This window comes from Sciurus vulgaris (genome assembly GCF_902686455.1).
Source record: "Sciurus vulgaris genome assembly, chromosome: 1".
Classification (NCBI taxonomy): domain Eukaryota; kingdom Metazoa; phylum Chordata; class Mammalia; order Rodentia; family Sciuridae; genus Sciurus; species Sciurus vulgaris.
In genome coordinates, this window is record NC_136461.1 from 29,484,870 (window position 1) to 29,506,583 (window position 21,714).

Genomic DNA, 21,714 nt, shown 5'->3' on the forward strand with positions numbered 1-21,714 from the left:
ACGAAAATCATTAGCACAGAGTGCATGTTATAAACACCTGCGCAAAGCCAGGCACAGTGCACACACCTGTAATTCCAGCAACTGAGGAGGCTGAGGTAGGAGGATGGCTAACTTGAGACCAGCTTCAGCAATTTAAACCCTGTCAATCTCCTGCCTCAGTCTCCTAAGTCACTGGGATTAGAGTAACGTGCCACCACGCCTAGTCTTTCATTCTCTTTATTTTCTTCAGTCTTCCCAGGAAACTCCCTCAACCAGTCAAGATCTGACCAATACGAAGACTTCAAGTTTTCAGCTGATGGATAATTAGCCACGCTGGGCTCCTCACTACATTTTGGTCAGTGAAGTGGACATACTAGTAGGTTCTCAAAGTGAAGAGTTCCCTCCTAGGAACTCTCCAAGTCAAGGAGAGTTGTCACGAGGAAACTTAGGCCCTAAATGCCTGCTCTTAGCGGAGGCAAATGACAATAAAGTCCCAGGGAAGTTTATACCCATCCACAGAGGGACACATTTGTAACCTAGCAACCTTAATCAAATACCAAAGAGGGAACATTTCTTGGCTCAGCTGAATCAAATTCAGCAAAAGAGAACCCTTGATGTTTTACTATAAAAGTAGAAGTGAATTGTTAATATGTGGACAACAGGAAATGTGGCATATCCTGATACCACTCAGAAAGCAAAACTTTTATTTAACAATGATTCCAGGAATATTAATTTTGTTTTAAATAAAGAGAACCAGCTGGGGGTGTAGATGAGTGGTACAGCATTCACCTAGCATGCACAAGCCCTGGGTTTGATCCCCAGTATTAAAATAAATATATGAACTAAGGTAATTTTTTTTTTTTTTTAGTAATGTGGATTGAACACGGGGCTTTGTATGCATTGTACCACTGAGCTACATTCTTCAATTAAAATGTTTAAACACTGCAGGATCCAATTCTATCACTAGAGAATTTAAGCCTTCAGTTGCTTTCCAAGCATTTTGATAACCTTTGTTTACAAGACTTACAGACCCAGTGACCAGTGACTGAGGTAGGAGGATTCTAAGTTGGAGGTTAGCCTCAGGAACTTAGTGAGACCTTGTCTCACTAATTAAAAAACTAAAAAAAAATTTTTTTTAAAAAGTACAGAAAAGTAGGAAAAATAGTTTATCTAACAATCACTCTTCCAACTAAGCACTGTGTATAGAACATTGACCTCACTACATAAGTTAGGTGACTACTAAAGGAAGAACAGTCCTTGTAATCTTGAAAATTTTATTTTAGCTGTGGAAGACCAAGAGCACTTAGAATTACTAACATAAAACTCAGCTAGGCATGGTGGTACTCACCTATACAGCCAACTACTTGGGAGTCTGAGGCAAGAAAATCACAGGTTTGAGGCCAGTCTAGGTAACTGTGAGATCCTATCTCAAAAGACTGCAGGTGTAGTTCAGTGGCAGAGCATCTGCCAGGCTGGCCTTGAACTCCTGTGTATGTTTAAGGGATCCCACCTTGGACTCCTGAGTCAATGGAATTTTAAGCGTGTACCACTGTGCTCAGTTTGGTCTTAGAGTTTAAACATCCGCACAGCAGAAATTGGACTAAAGCTCCTTAGAAATTAACCACAAAAGATCAAATAGAAGCAAGCACTCTGTGATAACAATTGAAGAAAAGCATACCCAGGTAAGCACAGGACCGGCCTCCAATGTCAAGGCTGAGTTTCCCCGCTACATTTGCCAAGAGGGGGACCTCTGGTGCCCAGGTGAAGTAGGGTACAACTCCCCCGCCAGGTGGTGTAAATCAACACCCAAACCTTTTGGGACCTTCCTAATATCAATCCTCCTCTTAATCTGCCTCCACCTCCACTGTGTGGTACTGGGGACTGAAGTGAGGGCCTCACATATGCTAAGCAGGAACGGACCACTGAACTATAATCAATTTTTGAGACAGAGTCTGGCTAAATTGCCCAGGCTGGCCTCCAACTTGGGATCTTACTGCCTCAGCCTCCCAAGTAACTGGGATTATGGTGCCCACTACCGCTCACTTGATTGACTCTTCCTTTTACTAGCTATGAGTATTCCCGATCCAAAATCCTTGGGATCAGAAGTGTTTACAATTTCTAGGATTTTGGAATATTTGCATTACCACTTTGAGCATAGCGTAATCTGAAAATCCAAAATACTTGAGTTTCATATTGGCAGTTTCAGATTTTGGATAACTTTTCCTTTGGATTAGGACGGCTCAACTTGTGTATGTTGTCTGGTACTGGGGATTGAATGCAGGGGAGCTTTACCACTGAGCCACATCCCTAAGCCCTTTTATTTTTCGAGACAAGGCTTAAGTTGCTGAGGCTGGCCTCCAACTTGTGATCTTGCCTCAGCCTCTGGAGTCACTAGGATTACAGGCATGTAACACCATGCCCAGTTGTATGTGGTTTTATGTTAAATTATTTTTGCCCTCACCTTTTCAGATGCAGTGATTATAGCCAAAACCCCTTGGCCTGACCCTCACTGTTGGTCTTAAATCAGCATCATAGCACACGGCATTAGTGAGGCTATTTCCCTAATTCCCCAGCTATTTGAAAAGTCTTTCTCTAAGGGATCAGGGCTGCTTTGGTTTATGGAATGAACAGGATACAGAGGCTGGGATGAAGTCTGAGGTCACAGTAACAGATCATAGTCACCTAAGTCTAGGATCAAAAGGGACTCAGGGTAGCACTGGCAGGCACCACTAGACTGAGAGGTAAGGCCCCATAGGAGACCAGACGCTGGCTGCTTGGGTCACAGGTCTGCGCCCAGAGCACTGCCCCACTGAGGTCACCCCCACAGTGGTCCCTCATGGAAGGAGCCATCTTGTTCCTTGACTTTTCTGCCTGAAGCCAGCATCAGACCCACCCCCCACCTGAGCTGGCTCAGCACATTAACTGAAAACTAATTCATCACTTAACAAAAGATGGCAGTCAGAAAATAGGGACGTCTGTGTGGGCTTTATGATCTGTTACTAAGATCAGTCCTTAAAAAGGTTGGCAAGCTCAAGGAAAGGAAACCTGTATGGAAAACAGGGAGGGCAAGTAGACTGCAAAAGCCAGCTCTGACTGGCTGACCTTGGCCAGGTTACTGCTACAGGATCAAAGGAACCAAACACCAAGGGCTGGCATGTTTGCTGTTGCCACACATCTACCTCCTGAGCATTTTCCCATGACTAGAGGAAACACTGGTTGCAGAATCTGGGCAACTGGGTCATCTGACTAGGAGACTGACAAACACCAACCTGTTTGTCAGGGGAAGGGGGTATTGTAGCCGGTTAGCCATATCACACGCTGTGTCCTTCAGGTGTGTGCCGAGCCCGCTGAGGTCCAGATTTTACTAAGTCAGACATAAGGTCTGCTCTTGACCTTACCAGATCCAAGTATTTATGTTAAATGAAGAAAAAGTAAAAATCTTACAAGAATAGAATGCAATGGGACACTGTTCAATTCACATTTAACTGTTCCACATACCATGCCCATAAATGACAAAAGGCAGGTTCTTTTCAACCTATTCACATCCTGAAATTACTTGCAGTGAAAACTGGAATTTATGGGCAGGACAGAGGAAATTCTGTGGAGATTTTTTTCTTTATTGAGAAACGTAAGACTTGGGTACATCAAATAAAACCAATTTCTGGGGCTGGGGACGGAGGGACACGACCAAATCCCACAATAGAAAAGAAAAATTAACACTGTCTGGGCTATAGCAGAACCCAGAGAATATATTCTTATAATTGAAAAATTCTAGGCATTTTCATAATTGACCTTTTGATACAAAATGACCTAATAAATTTGCAACTTGTGGTTCTTGATGTTGAGGTCCATAGGACAAGCTAGGAAGTCTTCAAACCTTGAGCTGATTTCCATCAGGGATTATTTGGCATTTGAACCCTGGAAAGGAAAACACCATCGCAAATAATCAAAAGAATTTTAGACAATCATTAGCACCTGGCTGATAATGGGATCCTCAACCTCAGCACAGTTGATTGTGGAATTCGGCTGGAGCTGTCATCCTGTGCACTCTGAGTTTACCAGCATCTCTGGCCTCTCAGTAGATAAGGCTCCTTGGTTCCTTCACAAGACAACCAGGGCTATGCCAAGTCATGCCTACCAATGCATCAGCTCTAGCCCTTATCAAATAATTTTTCTTGGCCTTTCTCTACCTGGAGGTACCCACCACTAGTCCTAGTTAAGCTGCATTCACCCAATTTCCTACAGAATCCACAGCCTTCCTAAGTGAACTGGAACAAACCCTACATTACTCTCCCACAACATCATGATCTTTGATGCCCAGGCTTCTCTCTGCCTGTTACACTTTCAGAGCTAAGCAAAGTGTATATACATTATCTCAAGGGGCCAAACCAGGAAAATGATACTTACAGCAAAGCACTCCTGTGATCTGATTATGAGAACTTCTTGTATTTCAGACCAACAAGGTAACCAGGGAAGGAGGGTTTGAAGACTGAACCCAGGGCTTTGCACATGCTGATGTGTTTTATCACTGAGCAACAATCTCTGCCAACAATTCTTGATAAAGATTTGATCGGGTGCTCCTTATGAGGAGACCACTATTTTCTTTTTGAGATGGGGTTCTCAGTATGTTGCTTTTTAGGCTGGCCTTGAAATCCTGGGCCCAAGTGAACCTCCTGCCTTGCCTTAAGTAGTTGGGCCTATGGGTGCACATCACCACACACCCAGTTCTTTATATTTTAATTTACAACCATTCTTTTTCTTTCCATTAATAACTGATCCAAGGAACAGAAAGGCTCAGGTAACAGCCTGCCAAGTTGTCAGGTTTTATGGCAGAAACAGATCTCTGCGCCATCCCTTTCAGGAGGGTAACCATGTATAAAAATTGGGTAGAAACCAGGCGTAGTGGTACATGTCTGTAATCCTAGAGACGTGGGAGGTTTGGGCAGGAAGCCCTGAAGTTTAAGTCCAGCCTGGGCAACTCAGCCAGACCTCATCACAAAATAAAAAGGAAAAATGGCTGGGGATGTAGCTCAGTGGTAAGAATGCCCCTGCGTTCAATCCCTAGCACAAACAAAACACAAAACAGAAATTGGCAGAAATAAAATAGCCAAACATACGGTTTTTCCTGTTCTAAGAGGTAGCAGCAGCAACAGCGCCCACCTTCTGGGCAGCTTCTTTCTTGGCATGATGAGCCTGTAGAACTGCCACAGCTTCATCCACCTATAAGAAATCTCCAGGTTGTCAGCAACTGAGGTGGGCCACTCATTTGGCCCCTCTCTAGGGCCCAGGTCCATTGATGGAATATAGATGAGTCCTGGGCTTCTGGTACTGATAGCTTTCCCACCACTAATAGCAGTAGACCCAACCACAGGAAAAACATGACAGGGGCCATAGAGGAAGCAGAGGCCTCTCTGCTATACATGGTCATGCAAGTCTCCCCCCACCCCCATCCCATCCTCCTAAGGTGAGAGCTGACATCACAGGTTCTGAAGCAGCTCACCTTGGAGCGGAGAGACTCAGGAGACTCCAGCATGTGTAGCAGTTCAGAGTTGTCAATCTCCAGCAGCATTCCTGTGATCTTTCCAGCCAGGTTTGAATGCATTGTTTGAATAAGCGGAAACAAACGTTCTCCTGTGGGTAGGAGAGTTAATACAAAATAAATAAATAAATAAATAAAAATCAAATGAAGTTGAGTTAGTCGAGTCCTTGCCCTGAGTAGAAACGGACATGCGTTCCGCTTCGCTTGTTCTTGCAATCTTTGGTTTCCGCCCTGTTGTGCGCCGGCAGTATGGCCCGCAAGCAGATCTACTACTCAGACAAGTACTCGACGAGCACTGAGTACCGGCATGTCATGTTACCCAGAGAACTTTCCAAACAAGTACCCAAAACTCATCTAATGTCTGAAGAGGAATGGAGGAGACTTGGTGTCCAACAGAGTCTAGGCTGGGTTCATTACATGATTCATGAGCAGAACCCCATATTCTTCTCTTTAGACGAACTCTTCCAAAAGAGCAACAAAAATGAAGTATATCTGGGATCATCAATTAAATCTTTCGCAAATTTAATGTATATGTGTATATAAGGCAGTATTCAGTGAATACTTGAAAAATGTACAAATCATTCATCCATACCTGTGCATGAGCTGTATTCTTCACAGCAACAGAGCTCAGTTAAATGCAACTGCAAGTAGGTTATTTTAAGGTGTTTAAGATAAAATTTCTTCCAGTTTTTCTCTTAATATAAGTGCCTGTTTCACATTACCTGTTACTTTTGTTAAATAATGTTTGCATGTTGCATTTAAAAAAAAAGAAAAAAAATCAAATGAAATACCAGTGGGTAGACACTGGTATCTGAGATTGGTCACTCATCTCCAAGTACACGGGACACTCACCCAGCATCTGCTTCTGTTCTTGGGGTGGTGCTGCAGCAAGCATAGAGGCAGTTAGGGGCTCTTGCCCTTGCACATGAACTGCAGGCTGGGGTGCCTGGGAACCAGGACAGGCAGCAGGTTAGCTCAAAGGAAAGGATGCTTGACAGTAGACCATTTAACATCTACCCACTTAACTATGTGGAAGAGAAGTGGAGGTAGCTATCCTTATTCTCAAGGAACTAATTTCTGTCTTTGGGGGTTCTGAGGGGAACGCTGAGAACAGAATGTAAAAACACAACCATCTTTAATGAAAAGGCAAGCTATCAGAAGGGAAAGTGAGCTGGGCACAGTGGCACATGCTTGTAATCCCAGAGACTTGGGAGGCTGAGTCAGGAGGATCACAAGTTTGAGGCCAGTCTCGGTAACTTAGTGATCACCTGTCTCAAAAGGGCTGGGGTATGTAGCCCAGTAGTACACTGCTCCTGGGTTAGATCCCTTGTACAAAAAAAAAAAAAGGGAAAATGAAACACATACAGTAAAACAAACCTATAATGCCTAAAATGCTAGGCAAGCTTGTGCTGATGGTTTGATTTACTCAGTTACCCCAAAATAAGGCCTTCCTATAAATCAGGTCACAATGAACATTTGTGTAGGTAGCTTTTTCCTGAAAGTTCCCCTTAGGGACAATTTTGGTACAGACAGGGTCAAAGGATGTCAAACATTTACAATTGTACTCTATAGCATCTTTATTATACCAGACGTTTTTGTCGTACCAACAGCTTTGGGGACTGTCAACATGCAATGTTAATGCTAATCACAGCCCTAAAAGTAGGGCTTTGTTGGCAAAAAAGATCTAACTTAGCATCAAGCTCTGGGAAATCTTCAAATTCGAGAATGTGGAGGAGGGCAGCCCAAAAGACCATCTATCAAGGAGCTTATGGGCCTGAAATGTGGATCCACCATAGATAACTGATACTGACAAAGAAGTCATACAGGGCATGATAGTACACATCTATAATCCCAGCAATTCAGGAGGCCGAGGCAGGAGGATCACAAGTTCAAAACCAGCCTCAGCAACTCAGTGAGACACTATCTCTAAACAAATAAAAGGGTTGGGGATGTAGTTCAGTAAAGTGCACATGGGTTGAATCCCAGGTACCAAGAAAAAACATTTAGTTGTGTCTTTGCTTAGGGGCATATAGCTCCTGAGGTAGCAAATTTCACTTTGGACAATCTAAACTCACCCCTGCCCCTTACCCCTTAATACCTCTTAAGCTAATTTTTTCTTTCTTTCTGAGATAAGGTCTCTATTTCCCAGGCTAATCTCAAACTCCTGGGTTCAAGTGATCATCCAGCTTCAGTCCTCAGACTACAGGATCATGCCATTGTGCCCAACTGAAGTTGAATTTCTCATCTATAAGTTGATGTCATTTCCTGCCTTAACATCTCAAAGCATCTTGCAAAGCAGTCAAGGATCAAACAGGTCAGTGGATGAAAAGTGACATGAAGGCTCAAAGACCAGGTGCAGGTATGTCATAAAAGAAAAGCAGTAATGACAGCTACTCAGGAGTCTGAGGTGGGAAGATCACAAGTTCAAGGTTAGTCTAGGCAACTGAGCAAGACCCTGTCTCAAACTAAAAAGGGCTAGTGATGAGGCTTAGTGATAAGAGTGCTTGCCTATTCATGCCCCAGATCCCATCCCCCGTACTGCAAAGAAATGAAAGGGGGAAAAAAAAAAAAAAAAAAAAAAAAAAAAAAAATCAAAACCAAAACCCAGGAAGCACCTGTTTGCCTCCTATGGGGGATGGGGGACATTTCTGGGAAGAACAATTTCAAGCCCTTTAAGGACAGTATTCAAAGCACCACACTGAACATACATGTGATACCTGTTGAATGAATCAAACCCAAGAATCTTTTGAAAACCAAGCAGAGATGGGGAAATCACCTCCAGCACCATTTGGTGGGCCTCACCTGCAGAGGCTGTATGGCGGGGTGAGGGCTGCGGACACTGGAGGCATACTTGTATGGTGCCACAGCCCGAGGAGCAGCAGCAGCAACTGCAGCACGCGGTGCAAGGTTTGGCACAGCTGTGGGAACGCCTTGTGGAAAGGACAAATATAATTAAAGCCCATCAGTCTGGTCAAAGACCCGTCAAATCCCATTTTTCCCCCTTCTGTGTGCATCCAATACCACCTCCAGACTGGCAGCTGTCAGTCAGCCCTTGCTGGGCGGCACCAGCCCCACCAAAGTCCATAGCCAAGCGGTCCGGGCACTCAGACCCTACAACAGACCAGCAAATGCACATCAGTGTTGGCAGCAGATGTCCAACTGGCCACGTCCCACGGAAGGAGAAAATCCAAAGCATGATCACATGACACACCACACACGGGGCCACTATTGCTACTTTCAGGGTTGAGCCAAAGGAGAACATACAACTCTGTCCACATTTTGGAATACAGGACTTTACTCTGTAAAAAAGTTTGTCTTCCCACCCTACTCAACCAAAAAGCAGGCTGCCTCTGTACTCATCCAGCTGGCAAATTTCTAAAATTAATCTTCCCACACGAGTCACCAATGAGTAGAGAATGTTAAATGTAAGCAGCACACCTAGAACTCACACTGGTTCTCTCCTCCTGAGTGAAGTACCTACCTAAGCACACAGCTATGATGACAGAACCAGGACTCAAAAAATATAAATAAATAAATAAAACAAAAAACTTGAGCCCAACAAACTGACCAAGTGAAGGCAGAGCTAGCCATCTTGACTCCCTCCTCCCCGGGCCACGCTCCTACAGGCCAGTTTGCTCACCGACTCTCTGAGTGGTAGTAGGAAGGCCACGAGAGGCCGGAGCATTACCAGTTGGAGCCAGATGGCGAAGAGTTGGACGAGGCCCAGACTGGCGTATAGCACTTGGCATTCCTTGGAAGCCTGGTGAAGAGAGTAACAGTGATTATCACTGATAAGCAACAATGACCAGAAGCTAGGCTATGCCTTGGAAGGGGATTGCAAGAAAGGCAGGTAGACCAGGAATAGGCATAGGCATAATATATCCTAGATGACCAAATCATTGTACCCCCACCACCTACCTTGAGGTCTCCCACCTTGCTGCCAGCGAGGATTAGGCCTCATCTGTGCTAACTGGTTAGGTGTATAATATGGAGGTCTTCCTTGAGCCTGTAAAGAAAAAAAGAGCACTGAGCCCTTTTATATTATGGACCTGAACCAACGTTAGAAAGAAGGGGGGAAAAAAAACACAAAAACCCAAAACAAAAAACCTCATCTCATTTTACCTCACCTTAGCCTACTACTTGGAATAAAGCCCACTCAAAACCTGAAGGGTCAGTTAAAGGGGGCAGTTTCACCCTACCTCTGCTACTGGGTGTGAATGTGTATAACCATGGTTAAGTCCTTTCTCATTTTATTTGAAAAGTCTTTACTCTGAAATTCTAGAGCTCTGATATCTAAAATCCCTTCTCTCCAACCACTGTGGAAACAGCCATGATCACAGGACAGACCCACCTGTGGAACTGCTGGCACAAAGTAGCCACCAGCTGCAGGCTGGAACTGATTTAAGATGGCATTGGCAGGGAGTGCTCTCATCCCAGCCACCCGCTGCATATACTGGTTGGTCAGGTGAGCCTTTCTCTCTTCCTTCCTCTGGGCCAAGGCAACATACAGTGGCTTAGAGCCCACAATGCGTCCATTCATTTCAGTGACTGCTTTGGTTGCTTCTTCAGGAGATGAGAAGCAGACGAAGCCAAACCCTTTGCTTCTTCCATCCTCCAGCATTACCTACAAATGAGACCAGCTATTTAAGAAAAAGGTGTGTGTGCTGCAGGTGGGGAGGGATGGTGACAGCAGGTTAGCTCTTTAAAAAGAGTCAAAAAACCTGGACTGTCCTGTGAAGTTACCAGGATGTACAGATCAATATCACAACCACTAAGGTACTTAGGCAATTTTTTTTTTTTTTTTAAAATGGACCTAGGTAAGCTAAAGTTCCCCAACTACAATGTGGCTAAAGGTAAAACTGGGAACCCTAAATATGTTTCCTAATACCTAGAAACATGACTGTTAGGTACAAGACATCTTGCCAGTACTGTTTAGCAATTTGTAGATTTCAACTAGTCCAAAACCTTGGTGGATAAAACCTGAACAGGTTTTCTTGGTTAGGAGAATGCTTTTGAAATACCACATGTGGGCAGTTATAAAGCTCCCAGCTTATCAATCACTACTATCACCATTAACTCAAAGGAAATAACATACAATTAGCTAGGAGACATTTTTATTTCTATTCTTACCTATCCTCTCAGTCTCAGTTTCCAGGATACAAGGCAAGAAAAACCATAAATAAGCCACATTACTATTGGTTCAGGCAATCTCTCTCCAAATAAAGTTAGTCACTCACTGATGGCTGTTTTCCTTGTCCGAAAAGATTAATTATTAATTTCCCTGGTGCCTGTGTAGGCTGGGCACATTTTGTTGGTATCTTCTTAGGCCCTTACTAAGATGCTGAGGCTGGCTTTTGAACTTGCAATCCTCCTGCCTCAGTCTTCTGAGCCAGTGGGATTATAGGCATGAACCACTGCACCCAACTTGTGACTTGTTGGTACCTTAGTTCACGGCATGGAGAGCCTCCCAAAGTGGAAGCCATGAAAGTCAATGCAAGTATCAATCCAACAACTTTCTGTCAATGAGGTGGGCAATAGCATGAAAACAATGCCCTACATGATCTTGAAAGAACAAAACAATGCTATTATTGCTTTTTGCAATTGTCAACTTGCTAGCAGTAGAGATAAGCAAGAAAAGACTACCATCCCCTGCACAGATAGGGGACAGTCAAGCAGGTGAAGCAAATCCAGTGAGGCCAACTCACTTCTGTTAACTGGTAAAAGTTCCTTTGCAAAACATTCCTACTTTGGAAGCAACTTATGCTAAGGACCAAGACAAGGCCACCAAGCCTTTACCAGCCTATCTCACCTGAAGGACTTTGTCATCTGCTGCACCTGTATCAGACAGGACAGTATCTATACCAGGTCATGATCCCAAACTTCAAGAAATCAGTCTGTCACATTCCCAAAGTGCCAAGGACATGCAGCACACATCCCTATGTGGCCAACATTCTCTTGCTCAGAGACTCAAATTTTTTATTTTTTAAAATTAGGTTTTAGACTCAGCCTCCTAACTCAACTGATATGATCTGCAAAGAACATCAAGCAAATGACACAATTACAAAACATGAAAAACCAAACTTTCCACTCCCTTTTCTTCTAAGTAAGACCATGGGAAAAGTTTCCAACTCCAGCTCCAGTTATCTTCAAAATACCTTCATGCTCAAGGAAAAAATGTGGCAGAGTTGTAGAGACAGGTCCCAAGACAAATGGAAAACAACCCATCTGGATATCCTCTGCTCATAGTGTAGCACCATCTGTCCCCAGACCAGCACGAAGCAGCAGGAATGGGAAAGATTCGGTGCTCGAGGACTGCAGGGAGGAGTTGGATCACACTCCTCACCACACTCCAGTGCTGAGAGTCGTATAATATTAACCTAATGAAATGTCATTCTCCAGAGCATTATTCAGTTGAGTAACTGAATGGAAAGAGGAGTTTGCTGGAATAATGTGGCCGCTCTTTGAACTATCAACTCAATTTAGACTCTTCAATGAAACACATGACAATAAACCTGTAAGAGTTCTGCTCCCCCACAACCCACTCTAGTGCTAGGGTTTGAACCAAGGCCTCACGCACGTAGGGCAAAAGGCTCTGACACTGAGCTACATCCCAGGAATACTCTGCATTTAATCCCCAAATCTCACACTAAAATACCTTAGCACTGGTGATTGATCCAAAAGGAGAAAATTCTTTCCTTAATTTCTCATCATCAATGGTGTCATCCAAGTTCTTAATGTAGAGATTCACCCCCTGAAGAAGAACCACTGTTAGTCGCACTGATACATCACAGATTTAGACAGCGATTTCCAAACTGTGGTCCTCAAGCCAGTAGCAGCACCAGCATCTTTGAGAACTTGTTAGAGAAATGAAAATACATGGGTCTGACCATAAACCCAATGCAACAGGTACTCCACCGTTAGAACCAAACTATCTGTGTTTTACCAAGTTCTGCAGATGATTCTGGTGCTAGCACAAAGCTGAGACTATTTCCCCAAGACTGACTGGCCCATCAATGAATTCACATCTTATCCTTCCCCACAGCTGCTAACCACTGATTGAGTGGCTAACCACTCATTCTTATAGGGTTCCTCTTTGCCATCATTCCAAAGGGCCATTTTTAAAAGAATCTACACAGTTAAAAGTAAATAACTGGGCTGGGGAGATAGCTCAATCGATAGAGTGCTTGCTTTGCAAGCACAAGGCCTTGGGTTTGATCCCCAGCACCGCAAAAAAAAAAATAAAATAAAATAAAAAAAAAATGCCCTAGCACTGAGCTACATCCCCAGCCCACCTACACAGCTAAAAATAATGAGCTGAGGTTTCTGAAACAGTAAAGTCCCTAAATGAATAATCTTTTGCCCCTGTTCAATAATTGTCCTATTTGGTAGTTCTATATCCTCGAAGAAGTACAGACTCCAAGGCCCCAAAGAGAAAGTCTGATAAAACATAAGGGTGGCTTTACAAATATGTCATAGAAAATACCCTATTTGTAGGCTGGTTCAACACCACCTCACCTGGTATCGACTAATTCTCTCCTGTTTCAGTTGCTCAAATTTCCGTTTTAATTCAGCCTGGCGTTCTACTTTCTTCTGTGCACGGCCTACGAATATGACTTTCCCACTGATTTCTTTTCCATTCATCTCTTCCACCGCCTAGAAAGAAAATGTCCATCTTTAAAACCAAGCTGCAAAGAAAAAGGCCTTGCTGAGGAGTGCTTTTTTTCCCCTTTGATGGTACCAGGGGTTGAACCCAAGAATACTCTACAACTGAGCTATATCCCAAGGCTGGTCTCTCACTTGTGATCCCTCCTGCCTCAGCCTCCCAAATAGTTGGGATTATAGGCATGTACCACTGCTTGTGACTGTTTTCCAACCAAGTACTGAGAGAAAACCTTTCCAATAGGACTAAAAATAATTCCATCTCTGAAGCCAGCTAAATGAATTTCAAATCCCTCATTTGTTAAGAGGGGTTAATATCTAAGTGGGTTATTGGTCCAGATAACAAAGGAAAACAAAAACAAAACCCCAACACAGTACAAATAAATACAAGCATAGTGACACGATCCTAGGTTGATATTCTGGTTGTCACTAAATTTCCCAGGTTCTTTTATGGTTGTATTCATTGAAGTGATTATATATAGAGAGAGCCTATCAAATTACTTTACTCCTAAGTAGCTGCTGGGCTATCAGCTCAACTCTCTGGATTTTAGTTCCCTCATCTATGAATGGGAAAAAGCACCTGCCCTTTTTTTTTTTTTTTTTTTTGCGGTGCCAGGGACGGAACCGAGGGCCAAGCACTATACCGAATGAGCTATCTCCCCAGCCCTACCTGCCCTATTTTTTATCAAGAGTTGATAAGTATATGCTAGTGCTTTGTAAATAGTTAAATGATATATTAAATGTGAACACACCCCAAGATGATCCCACAGTACAGTAACTACACCACTACCACCCAGGTGGTTTCTGCTCTATTATGTGCTACAAAACACTCTGTCCACAATTCTTCCTGACCCTTGTGATACTCTTACCTTATTGGCATCCTCATGTTTTTCATAACTCACAAAGCCAAAGCCTTTGGACTTCCCACTGGAATCTCTCATCACCTTGACACTTAGGGTCTTACCTATTACCAAAAAACAACTATTAGTGAAACCATCTATACCACAGTTCAAGGAGACACAAAGCATCTCCTCTAGGAACTTGAAGCAAACCTGACTAAACCTAGATGGATCTAAGACAGAAAGAGACACCACGCCTGGTCTATTTCTTTCTAACCAAGTAGCTAAGATGATTGCAAAGACAGAAGAAGGCAGGATGAAGCCAAGAGTTGAGGTCTGGAGTCTGTCTATATCCACCTGTGACCTCTGTCACAGTGTTTTATTTCTGGGTCTGAGTGCTTTCTCTCTTAAGTAACATAAAATGATTCTAGGACTGGTGGACTATATAAATAAGGGAAGAAGGTGGGGGCAAGAACCCCAACTTACCAAACTGGCTGAATAGTTCTTTCAGACTCTCATCATCAATCTCTTCCCCAAAGTTTTTGATATAAACATTGGTGAATTCCTTAGCCTTGGCTCCAAGTTCAGCTTCGCGCTCTTTGCGGGACTTGAATCTGCCCACAAACCTACAAAGAAACCATAAAAAATAGTGATCACCCAGGAAAACAAAACACGGCTTCCAGGGGCCCAAAGGAATGCAGGTTAAAGGCTGACAGGAGAGTTTTAAAACACATGAGGACCCCATCCACCACCAAGAAAAGCTCAGAGATGTCCCAAGTCCCCAGCAGAAAGAAAGAGGCAGGACTACCCTGCGAGGACCAGCCCCAGGGCTCCTGGCTCAGACCAGGGCTACTCCTACCACATCATATTGCCTTCGTGAAGAAACCTGACGACCAGGTTTTTAAAACGTCATTTCTGTGCATCTATGTAAATGCATAGAAAAGGTCTGGAAGGATATAAACCAAACTGTTAACAGTGGTTAGTCTCAGGAGTGAGATTGTTGGATGAAGAGCTAGCCTTGGTGGTGTTTTTTTGGGCAGTACTGGAGACTGAACCCAGGGGAACACTGAGCTGTATTCCCCAGCAATCCCCCACCTTTTTTTAGAATGAGACAGGGTCTTGCTAAGTTACCCAGGTTGGCCTAGAACCTGCAATCCTCTTGTCTCAGTCTTCTGAGTCTCCAGGATTACAGGTATGGGTCACCGCACCCAGCTAACCTTTCCTTATTACTACATTTGTTTTGGTATACTTGATAAAAAATATCTCCATACACTGAATATTTTTCTATTTCTTTCTAGTGACAGCTGCACACCCCCAATAAGCAGAGAGACATTATAAACACAACCCATCCTCTGGTCTATTCAACACCATAAAGGACAGAAATGACTTTTGCTTTAATAGCCAAGATTCCTTCTCTTCCCAGCATGGCTCTAAGTCCCCTCTCCCCATTCCACAGTAACAACCACACCAGAGCAACAAGATGTTATGAAGTGTTTCAACAAAGCAATGGGGTTTTTCTTGTAACCAAATTTAGTATTACTGTGGAACCAACCTTATATTAGTCAGTCATAGGTTAAGAGAATGGAGAACTAGAAGGATAATTTGGCATCAACAACTAACGAGAGACCCATGGACAGACCTGAGTCAAAGGACAGCCAAGGTCACATAGCTAGTATACAGCTCCTGGTCAGCCCAGGGCCCTCTCCACTCTGCTGCTGGCCAAGGCCCCTGCTCAGAGTGGGCTTAGAGCTGCCTTCCAGCCAGCCCCAGTTGCCGATGCTCACAAAACCCACAGACGGATGCCTTTAAGGGAGAGGCGGCAGGCAGGCCATGGCTTGGGCAGGAAGCCCACCTTGGCGAGTCAAAAGGGCTGCCATGGCTCAGGCAGGGAGACTCACCAGCCCTGGAGTGGAGAGGTAGGAGCAGGCCACACTTGGGCCGAGAGAACCAGTAGCCGCCTTGTGTGTGCCAGTTAATACCGAGGTGGGGCCACAGCTGGCTCATGCGATGGTTGTTGCTCCAGACTGGGACACTCACACTTTGCGGTCATTGAGGAGCATGCCATTCATCTTCTCGATGGCCTTGTCGGCAGCCTCTTGGGTCTCGAAGTGGACAAAGGCATAACCCTTAGATCCGTTCTCATCACACACTACCTGTCAAAGAAAAGGCAGACCACTTTAGCACTACTCATCTGCTCCAGAGATGTATCCATGGTTCAAGGCAGCCAACTCTATCAGCTATGCCCTTTCTAACACTTAGCACAGGACCAGGCACCTAGAGTATACACCACTTACAAATGGTTGCCACCAGTAGGCTGCTTCTGTTCCAAATGTTTTCTTGTTCACTTTTATTAAAAAATTTAAGAGATCTGGGTGCAAACTATAGTGCTGCAGAAAGAAACCATTTCCTCAGCCCACAAAAGAATTTTAGTCTTGTGTAGTATCAAGCATATAAAACATCACTATGCAAGTTTTACAAAACATTCCACATAAACTGATGTTTGGAAGGCAGGCATGGTAGTGCATACCTGTTCTCCCAGACTTGGGAGGCCAAGGAAAGGTGATTGATTGCAAATTTGAGGCCAGCCTGAGCAAGTGAGCCCTTGTCTCAAAAAATAAAGGCTAATGTATCAGGCAGAGGGGGCATATACTTGTAAACCCAGTGACTCGAAGAGGCCAGCGTGGGAAACTCAGTGAGCCCCTGTATCAAAATGAGAAGTAAAAAGGGCTGGGGATGTAGCTCAGTGGTAGAGTGTCCCTGAGTTCAATCCTAAAAACCAAAAACAGCATAGCAGAAGCTTAAAGTAAGCTTCCTGGAGAACGGATACTTCTTTGGTCATCACTTTCCCTTTATTCATCATAAAAACATTTTGAGGCTTCTAAAGCTAGAAAACAGAAAGCATATTTCAGGATAAGGGAAGAATAAATGAACCATAAAACACCTGCTGGTTATGCTGGATTGTGCCCCAACACTAAACCTACAGAACTTTAAAAATTCCATTTCAAGCACTTTGAAAATTACCATACTCCCTTGCCCCCAATTCCAAGGCAGTTCCCCATTTGGTATTTTCTTTTGAAGATTCAATAATTGTTCTACTGAAATCATTTTATCAATGTTTACCTTGCAGGACAGAATGTTCCCAAAAGCAGAGAAAGTATCATAAAGTGCCTTGTTATCTATAGATTTGTCCAGATTCTTGATGAAGACGTTTCCCACACCAGATTTTCTCAAAGAGGGATCCCTCTGAGACCACATGATACGGATTGGCTTTCCCTTAATCACATCAAAGTTCATGGTGTCCAAGGCCCTCTCAGCTGGAATAGAGAAACACATTTTAATCAAGGATGTAAAACATAACTCACAGAGGTTGACTGTTATAAGATTACAAGAACAGATTACTCCAATGCTTTTCTAAGTAATCACTGATAAAGTCAACTCTGCTGCAGCAGCATTCACAGCACCAAGGTCAGATAATACCTCACTTTTGAATAAGTTTTACCATTTATAGAGACTTCCGGTCTATGTCCACAGCGATTCAGGTAGGATGATTTAAATTTTCATTTTATAAAATATTCATGTTCAGAGTGGCCTTTTGTTTTTTGTTTTTGAAGTACTCAGGATTGAACCCAGGGCCTGGTGCAGGGTAGGCAAGTGCTCTGCAGGGTGGCTAAGTTGTAGTATTTAAGACTATCATTTCTTGATGCTATCCCTAAATTCAGCGCAGCTTCTTTGGTGGTACTGGGAATTAAACCCACGGCTTTCTCCAGGGTAGGCAAGCACTCTACCGCTGAGCTGCAGTGGTCCTTTTTAAAAATGAGACTGGATCTTGCTAAAAGTTGCCTAGGCTGGTCTCAAACTTGCTGTTCTCCAGCCTCGGCATCCAAGTAGCTGGATTACAGGTTTGGGCCATTGTGCCTGGCATCAGCCCAGTTTCTTAATAATTTCAATTTCTGAGAACAGAAAGCGACTTAGACAAAAAAAAGCATCAGTTATCAAAATGGACACTATTGCTGGGTGTGGTGGCACATGTCTATAATCCCAGTTGAGGCAGGAGGATCCTGAGTTCAAAGTCAGTCCCAACAAAAGTGAGGCACTAAGCAACTCAGTGAGACCCTGTCAGTAAATAAAATACAAAATAGGGCTGAGGTGTGCTGTGGCTCAGTGGTTGAGTATCCCTGAGTTCAATCCCTGATCCCTCTCCCCAAAAAAGGATATTATTAGTCACACATGAAAATGATCTATCATCATGGCAAGAGGGATGAAACCAACACACCCAGAAGTGGCTGGTGTGTGCCTGCACCTGATGGTATCTAGGCCTGTGGAAGGAAGATCTCATCTGAGTTTTATGAATTCTAGGAATTCAACTGCCTTGGTTGATTGCATTCTCCATCCAGTGCACTGGGCACTTCCTTAGCTTCCATATCAAGACCATGTGTATACCACAGTCTTGTAAAGGACCAGAGGCTATATATATGTGTGTGTGTGTGTGTTTATTACAGATATCTCATCATCTGATAGCCAGAACACTTTCCTTCACTGGTGGCAAGGACACCCAGATCTGGTAGCAATTATTCCTTGTTATCTCACTAGTGACTGCACTGAATCAATGACATCACCCAGAACCCTTCCATGAAATTAAAGGACTCGAGGAACCTATTCTTTGCCTCAAAGCATCTCATTTAAAAGGAGGACAAAACTCTCCAACTCTGTCCCTCTCTAAGTTCATCTGCCCAATCAGCAAAAGGAATCTCTCCCTCATTTCCAAAAACCTTTCCAACTTCCTCAGAAGGTGTGCACATTTGTATGGGAGAGACCAGGGAAAAAGGAGACAAGGGGGCAGATCCAAGCCAGAAAGGTTCAGGTAGAGGATTTTGCTTGGTGGAGACCATCTGATAAACTCAGTTTGGGACTTCAAACTACTTCATTAATTAGCATTAAAGGAGTTCATTCCAACTGTCCAATAGACAGTTCCTGGTCTATTTCCAGTCAGTACTGCACAAGGCAAGTCTGACAAATTTGGCTACACTTATTTATAGCAGGGAGAAGTCCTACAGAGGTATGTGTTGGCAGACACACACTGACCAATGGCTTCTGTTACCTCCAAGTGACACGACTTTTGTTCAGAAGAGTCAAGGAGGCAGGCAACAGCTAATGTACCCAATACCCCACCTCAAAAGTCACATTCAACTACCTTCTTTGTGTTCTGAAGCCAGAACTCAGCTCAGAGCACACTGGATTGACAATAAGTAGCAATATTTTGTCAACTAGTCCAATTCTGTTCTCAGCTGCAAGCTGGGCAAGCAACATTATCTGCATCATGGACACTGAACAACGTGGGGACAAAAATAATAGGGACCTGGAGATCCTGACACAAAATGGTCTGTTTCTCCCAGCAATGTCTCTGCAGTTGTTCCCTTTTAATCTGGAGTCACGTGCAGCCCCTGATTAGGTTTCCTCTGGACTCACTTGTGCCACGCCTGCAGCATACCTCTCCACTGCTCAGACCATCTGGGTGGCAAAACCCTGCACTGAAAGTCCGAACCTTAACTCCAATCTCTTGTAGTTCCTTTTCCTTCATAGGAGTCCTATTTTCTTCAGGATGAAGTAAAAGGATTTTGACTAAAGCACTGTTCACAGGTGAGGCAATAATTACCACCAGCCCAGTGGATTTTCAAATCCTTGACTCCCCTGGGAGCCCCAGATTATTTGGACCATTCTCCACAGCCTAGAGTTTCATCCAGAGCAAAGACCTCCTCCACACCAGTGACAGATTAAGGAGCTGGCCCAGCACATGTAGCTCTGGTGACACCAACTCAAGTTCCTTGAGGCCAGTGTACAAGATTGTTCCCCTTGCTTCCTACCTGCCCCAAGTTATCCCTTATCAGGACAAAATCAAGTTAAAGATGGGGAGGGCTAGCAGGGCAGCAATCTGAAGCTTCTGCAGGGCACTGTTTTAACTGGCCTGTGTGTGAGGGGCACCTGCCCATGCCCACTGATCAGGCCAGGGAGGTTCTGCAGAAGCTCAACCTAACTTGGGCAGAACCAGACACACTGGATAAAAAAAATCACTTCATTCAGATCCGGATTTGCAGCTTCCTAGCATTCCCGACCACCACCATTACCTACGTAAGCCAAGGTCATCCAGTTGGCAAGAGGCAGAATCAAGTCTGAAACTCTGGTTGTGACAACAAGCCAGGCTATGTCCTCTCAATGCCTGCATCCTAGGTCCCTCTATGGCTTCTGTGACAACATGCTGTCCTGATGCCCCCCTCCCTGGCAGGAGGGCCCTGCTTAGAAGATGACTCCTAGTGTTCCCTGAGAGCCTACGAACGTGTAGGCACGACTTCTACTCACCATCAGCAGGCTGCTGGAAGTTGACGTAGGCATAACCCAGGGAGCGGCGGGTGATCATATCTCGGCAGACCCGGATGGACAGCACAGGCCCCGCAGGACTGAACTTTTCATACAGCATGGCCTCGGTGACGTCCGAGTGCAGGTCGCCCACGTACAGGGAGGCCATGGGGTAGCTGCTGGCGGCAGCGTTCATCTCCCCGCCCCCCACCACCCCGAGCCCCGCCAGGAGGACTTCTTACAGGGCCCACCGCAGGACAAAAGGGGCTTCTCTCGGAGCCGTGGCCCACGCCGCGGCTCACAGGTGGCACAGAGCGAGGCTGGGAGAAGCTGCAGTAGGGAATCTGAGGCAGGACGGGAGAGTTCGGGCAGCTCACTCGGGACCGCAAAACCTCAGACAAAGGCTCTCAAAAACAATATGGCCCTCTCCGGGAGTTTGTAGTTTCCAGCTGTCCTGGCTCGAAGCTCCAAATCTCAGAAATTAGAAAAAAAAAAAAAAGTGGGGAATCCCCTTCCTCAGGGGCAAAAATTCTTCAAGAGGCAGCCAGATGCTACCCACGGCGGCCTTGGGGACACGCGTTTCTCGACAAATATAGGCCCCGGGCTCCCGGCGGTTTAAGATTACAACAGCCGGGGAAGGGGGAAACCGAATCTTTGCGGGTGCCGACTCGGCCAGCCCCGGGCGGGAGGCGGCGGCGAAGGACAGCGCGGACACGTGGTGCGCCGGCCGGCGGCGGGGGCGAGGGCGCGGGGCTGCCACGCGGCGCGGACGGACGGACGGACGGAGGCGCGCGGACGCGGCAGGCCGGCGCGCGGGCGGGCGGGCTGCTCACCACCGGACCGACGGACGGACACCGACGGACGCCGAGCGCGGCGGCAGCGGGCGCGGGCAGGCCGGAAGCGTGCGAAAGTGACTTCCCCGCGGGCTCTCCGAGGAGGACTCGCTTTTTCTTTTCCTTTTTCTTTTCTTTTTTTTAGGTTTTGAAGCGTTTTCAGGTTTTTTTTATCTTTTTCTCTTTTTTGCTTCAGGCTACTGAGCCCGAAAGCGGCGCTGGCGGCGGCGACCCGGGGCGGAGAGAGGCGGCCGGGGCAGCCACCGCTCCATTTATACCCGCCCGCCCCGGGCGCTGCTGGTCGAAGGGCGCCTTGCGACCTGGGCGCAGTCGTGCCCGCCCACTCGGCCCGGGGGCCCGAGGCGGGGCGGCCACGCGAGAGCGACCCGGCGGGGCCGCGCAGCTCCACAGCGACCTCTGGCGCGCGGAGGACCGCCCTGCCGGCGGCTTCAGAAGACCCCGGGGCCTCTTTCCATAATGATGAGATTAAAGTGCCCCTCCCGCCGTCTTCCGG

At 45.4% G+C, this 21,714-nt stretch overlaps 1 protein-coding gene and 1 pseudogene across 9 annotated transcripts; one reads left to right on the top strand and one right to left on the bottom strand.

Annotated features, from left to right (window-relative positions):
• Positions 1-3,575: 3,575 nt before the first annotated feature.
• On the bottom strand, positions 3,576-21,500 carry PABPC4 (poly(A) binding protein cytoplasmic 4). Of its 8 annotated transcripts, none has more exons than XM_079126069.1 (16): positions 20,371-21,500; positions 17,137-17,330; positions 16,054-16,169; positions 14,503-14,642; positions 14,047-14,141; positions 13,034-13,171; positions 12,174-12,269; positions 9,870-10,142; positions 9,452-9,524; positions 9,207-9,278; positions 8,543-8,629; positions 8,321-8,448; positions 6,371-6,464; positions 5,480-5,610; positions 5,097-5,199; positions 3,576-3,897 (listed from the first exon to the last, which is right to left on the bottom strand). In XM_079126069.1, the coding sequence occupies exons 1-15, from the start codon at positions 20,561-20,563 to the stop codon at positions 5,110-5,112; spliced, it is 1,920 nt and encodes a 639-aa protein (XP_078982195.1). In that variant the 5' UTR covers positions 20,564-21,500; the 3' UTR covers positions 3,576-3,897; positions 5,097-5,109. The 8 variants fall into 8 exon arrangements, with proteins under 8 accessions (XP_078982195.1, XP_078982193.1, XP_078982194.1 ...); XM_079126067.1 differs by having other exon boundaries at positions 9,159-9,278; XM_079126068.1 differs by having other exon boundaries at positions 9,437-9,524; positions 20,371-21,499.
• LOC306653211 (cyclin-dependent kinases regulatory subunit 2-like) lies at positions 5,685-6,200 on the top strand (annotated as a pseudogene). The gene has a single exon. The product of its transcript is annotated as a cyclin-dependent kinases regulatory subunit 2-like (transcript).
• Positions 21,501-21,714: the final 214 nt, after the last annotated feature.

Excerpts from the sequence above, each read along its gene's own strand:
- PABPC4 (XM_079126066.1), bottom strand. The coding sequence starts at position 20,563 with ATGAACGCTGCCGCCAGCAGCTACCCCATGGCCTCCCTGTACGTGGGC. Across the intron at positions 14,142-14,502 it reads AGAACTATTCAGCCAGTTTG|GTAAGACCCTAAGTGTCAAG; the intron begins GTAAGTTGGGGT and ends TTTTGGTAATAG. Across the intron at positions 9,279-9,436 it reads GCAAGGTGGGAGACCTCAAG|GCTTCCAAGGAATGCCAAGT; the intron begins GTAGGTGGTGGG and ends TCTCTTCACCAG.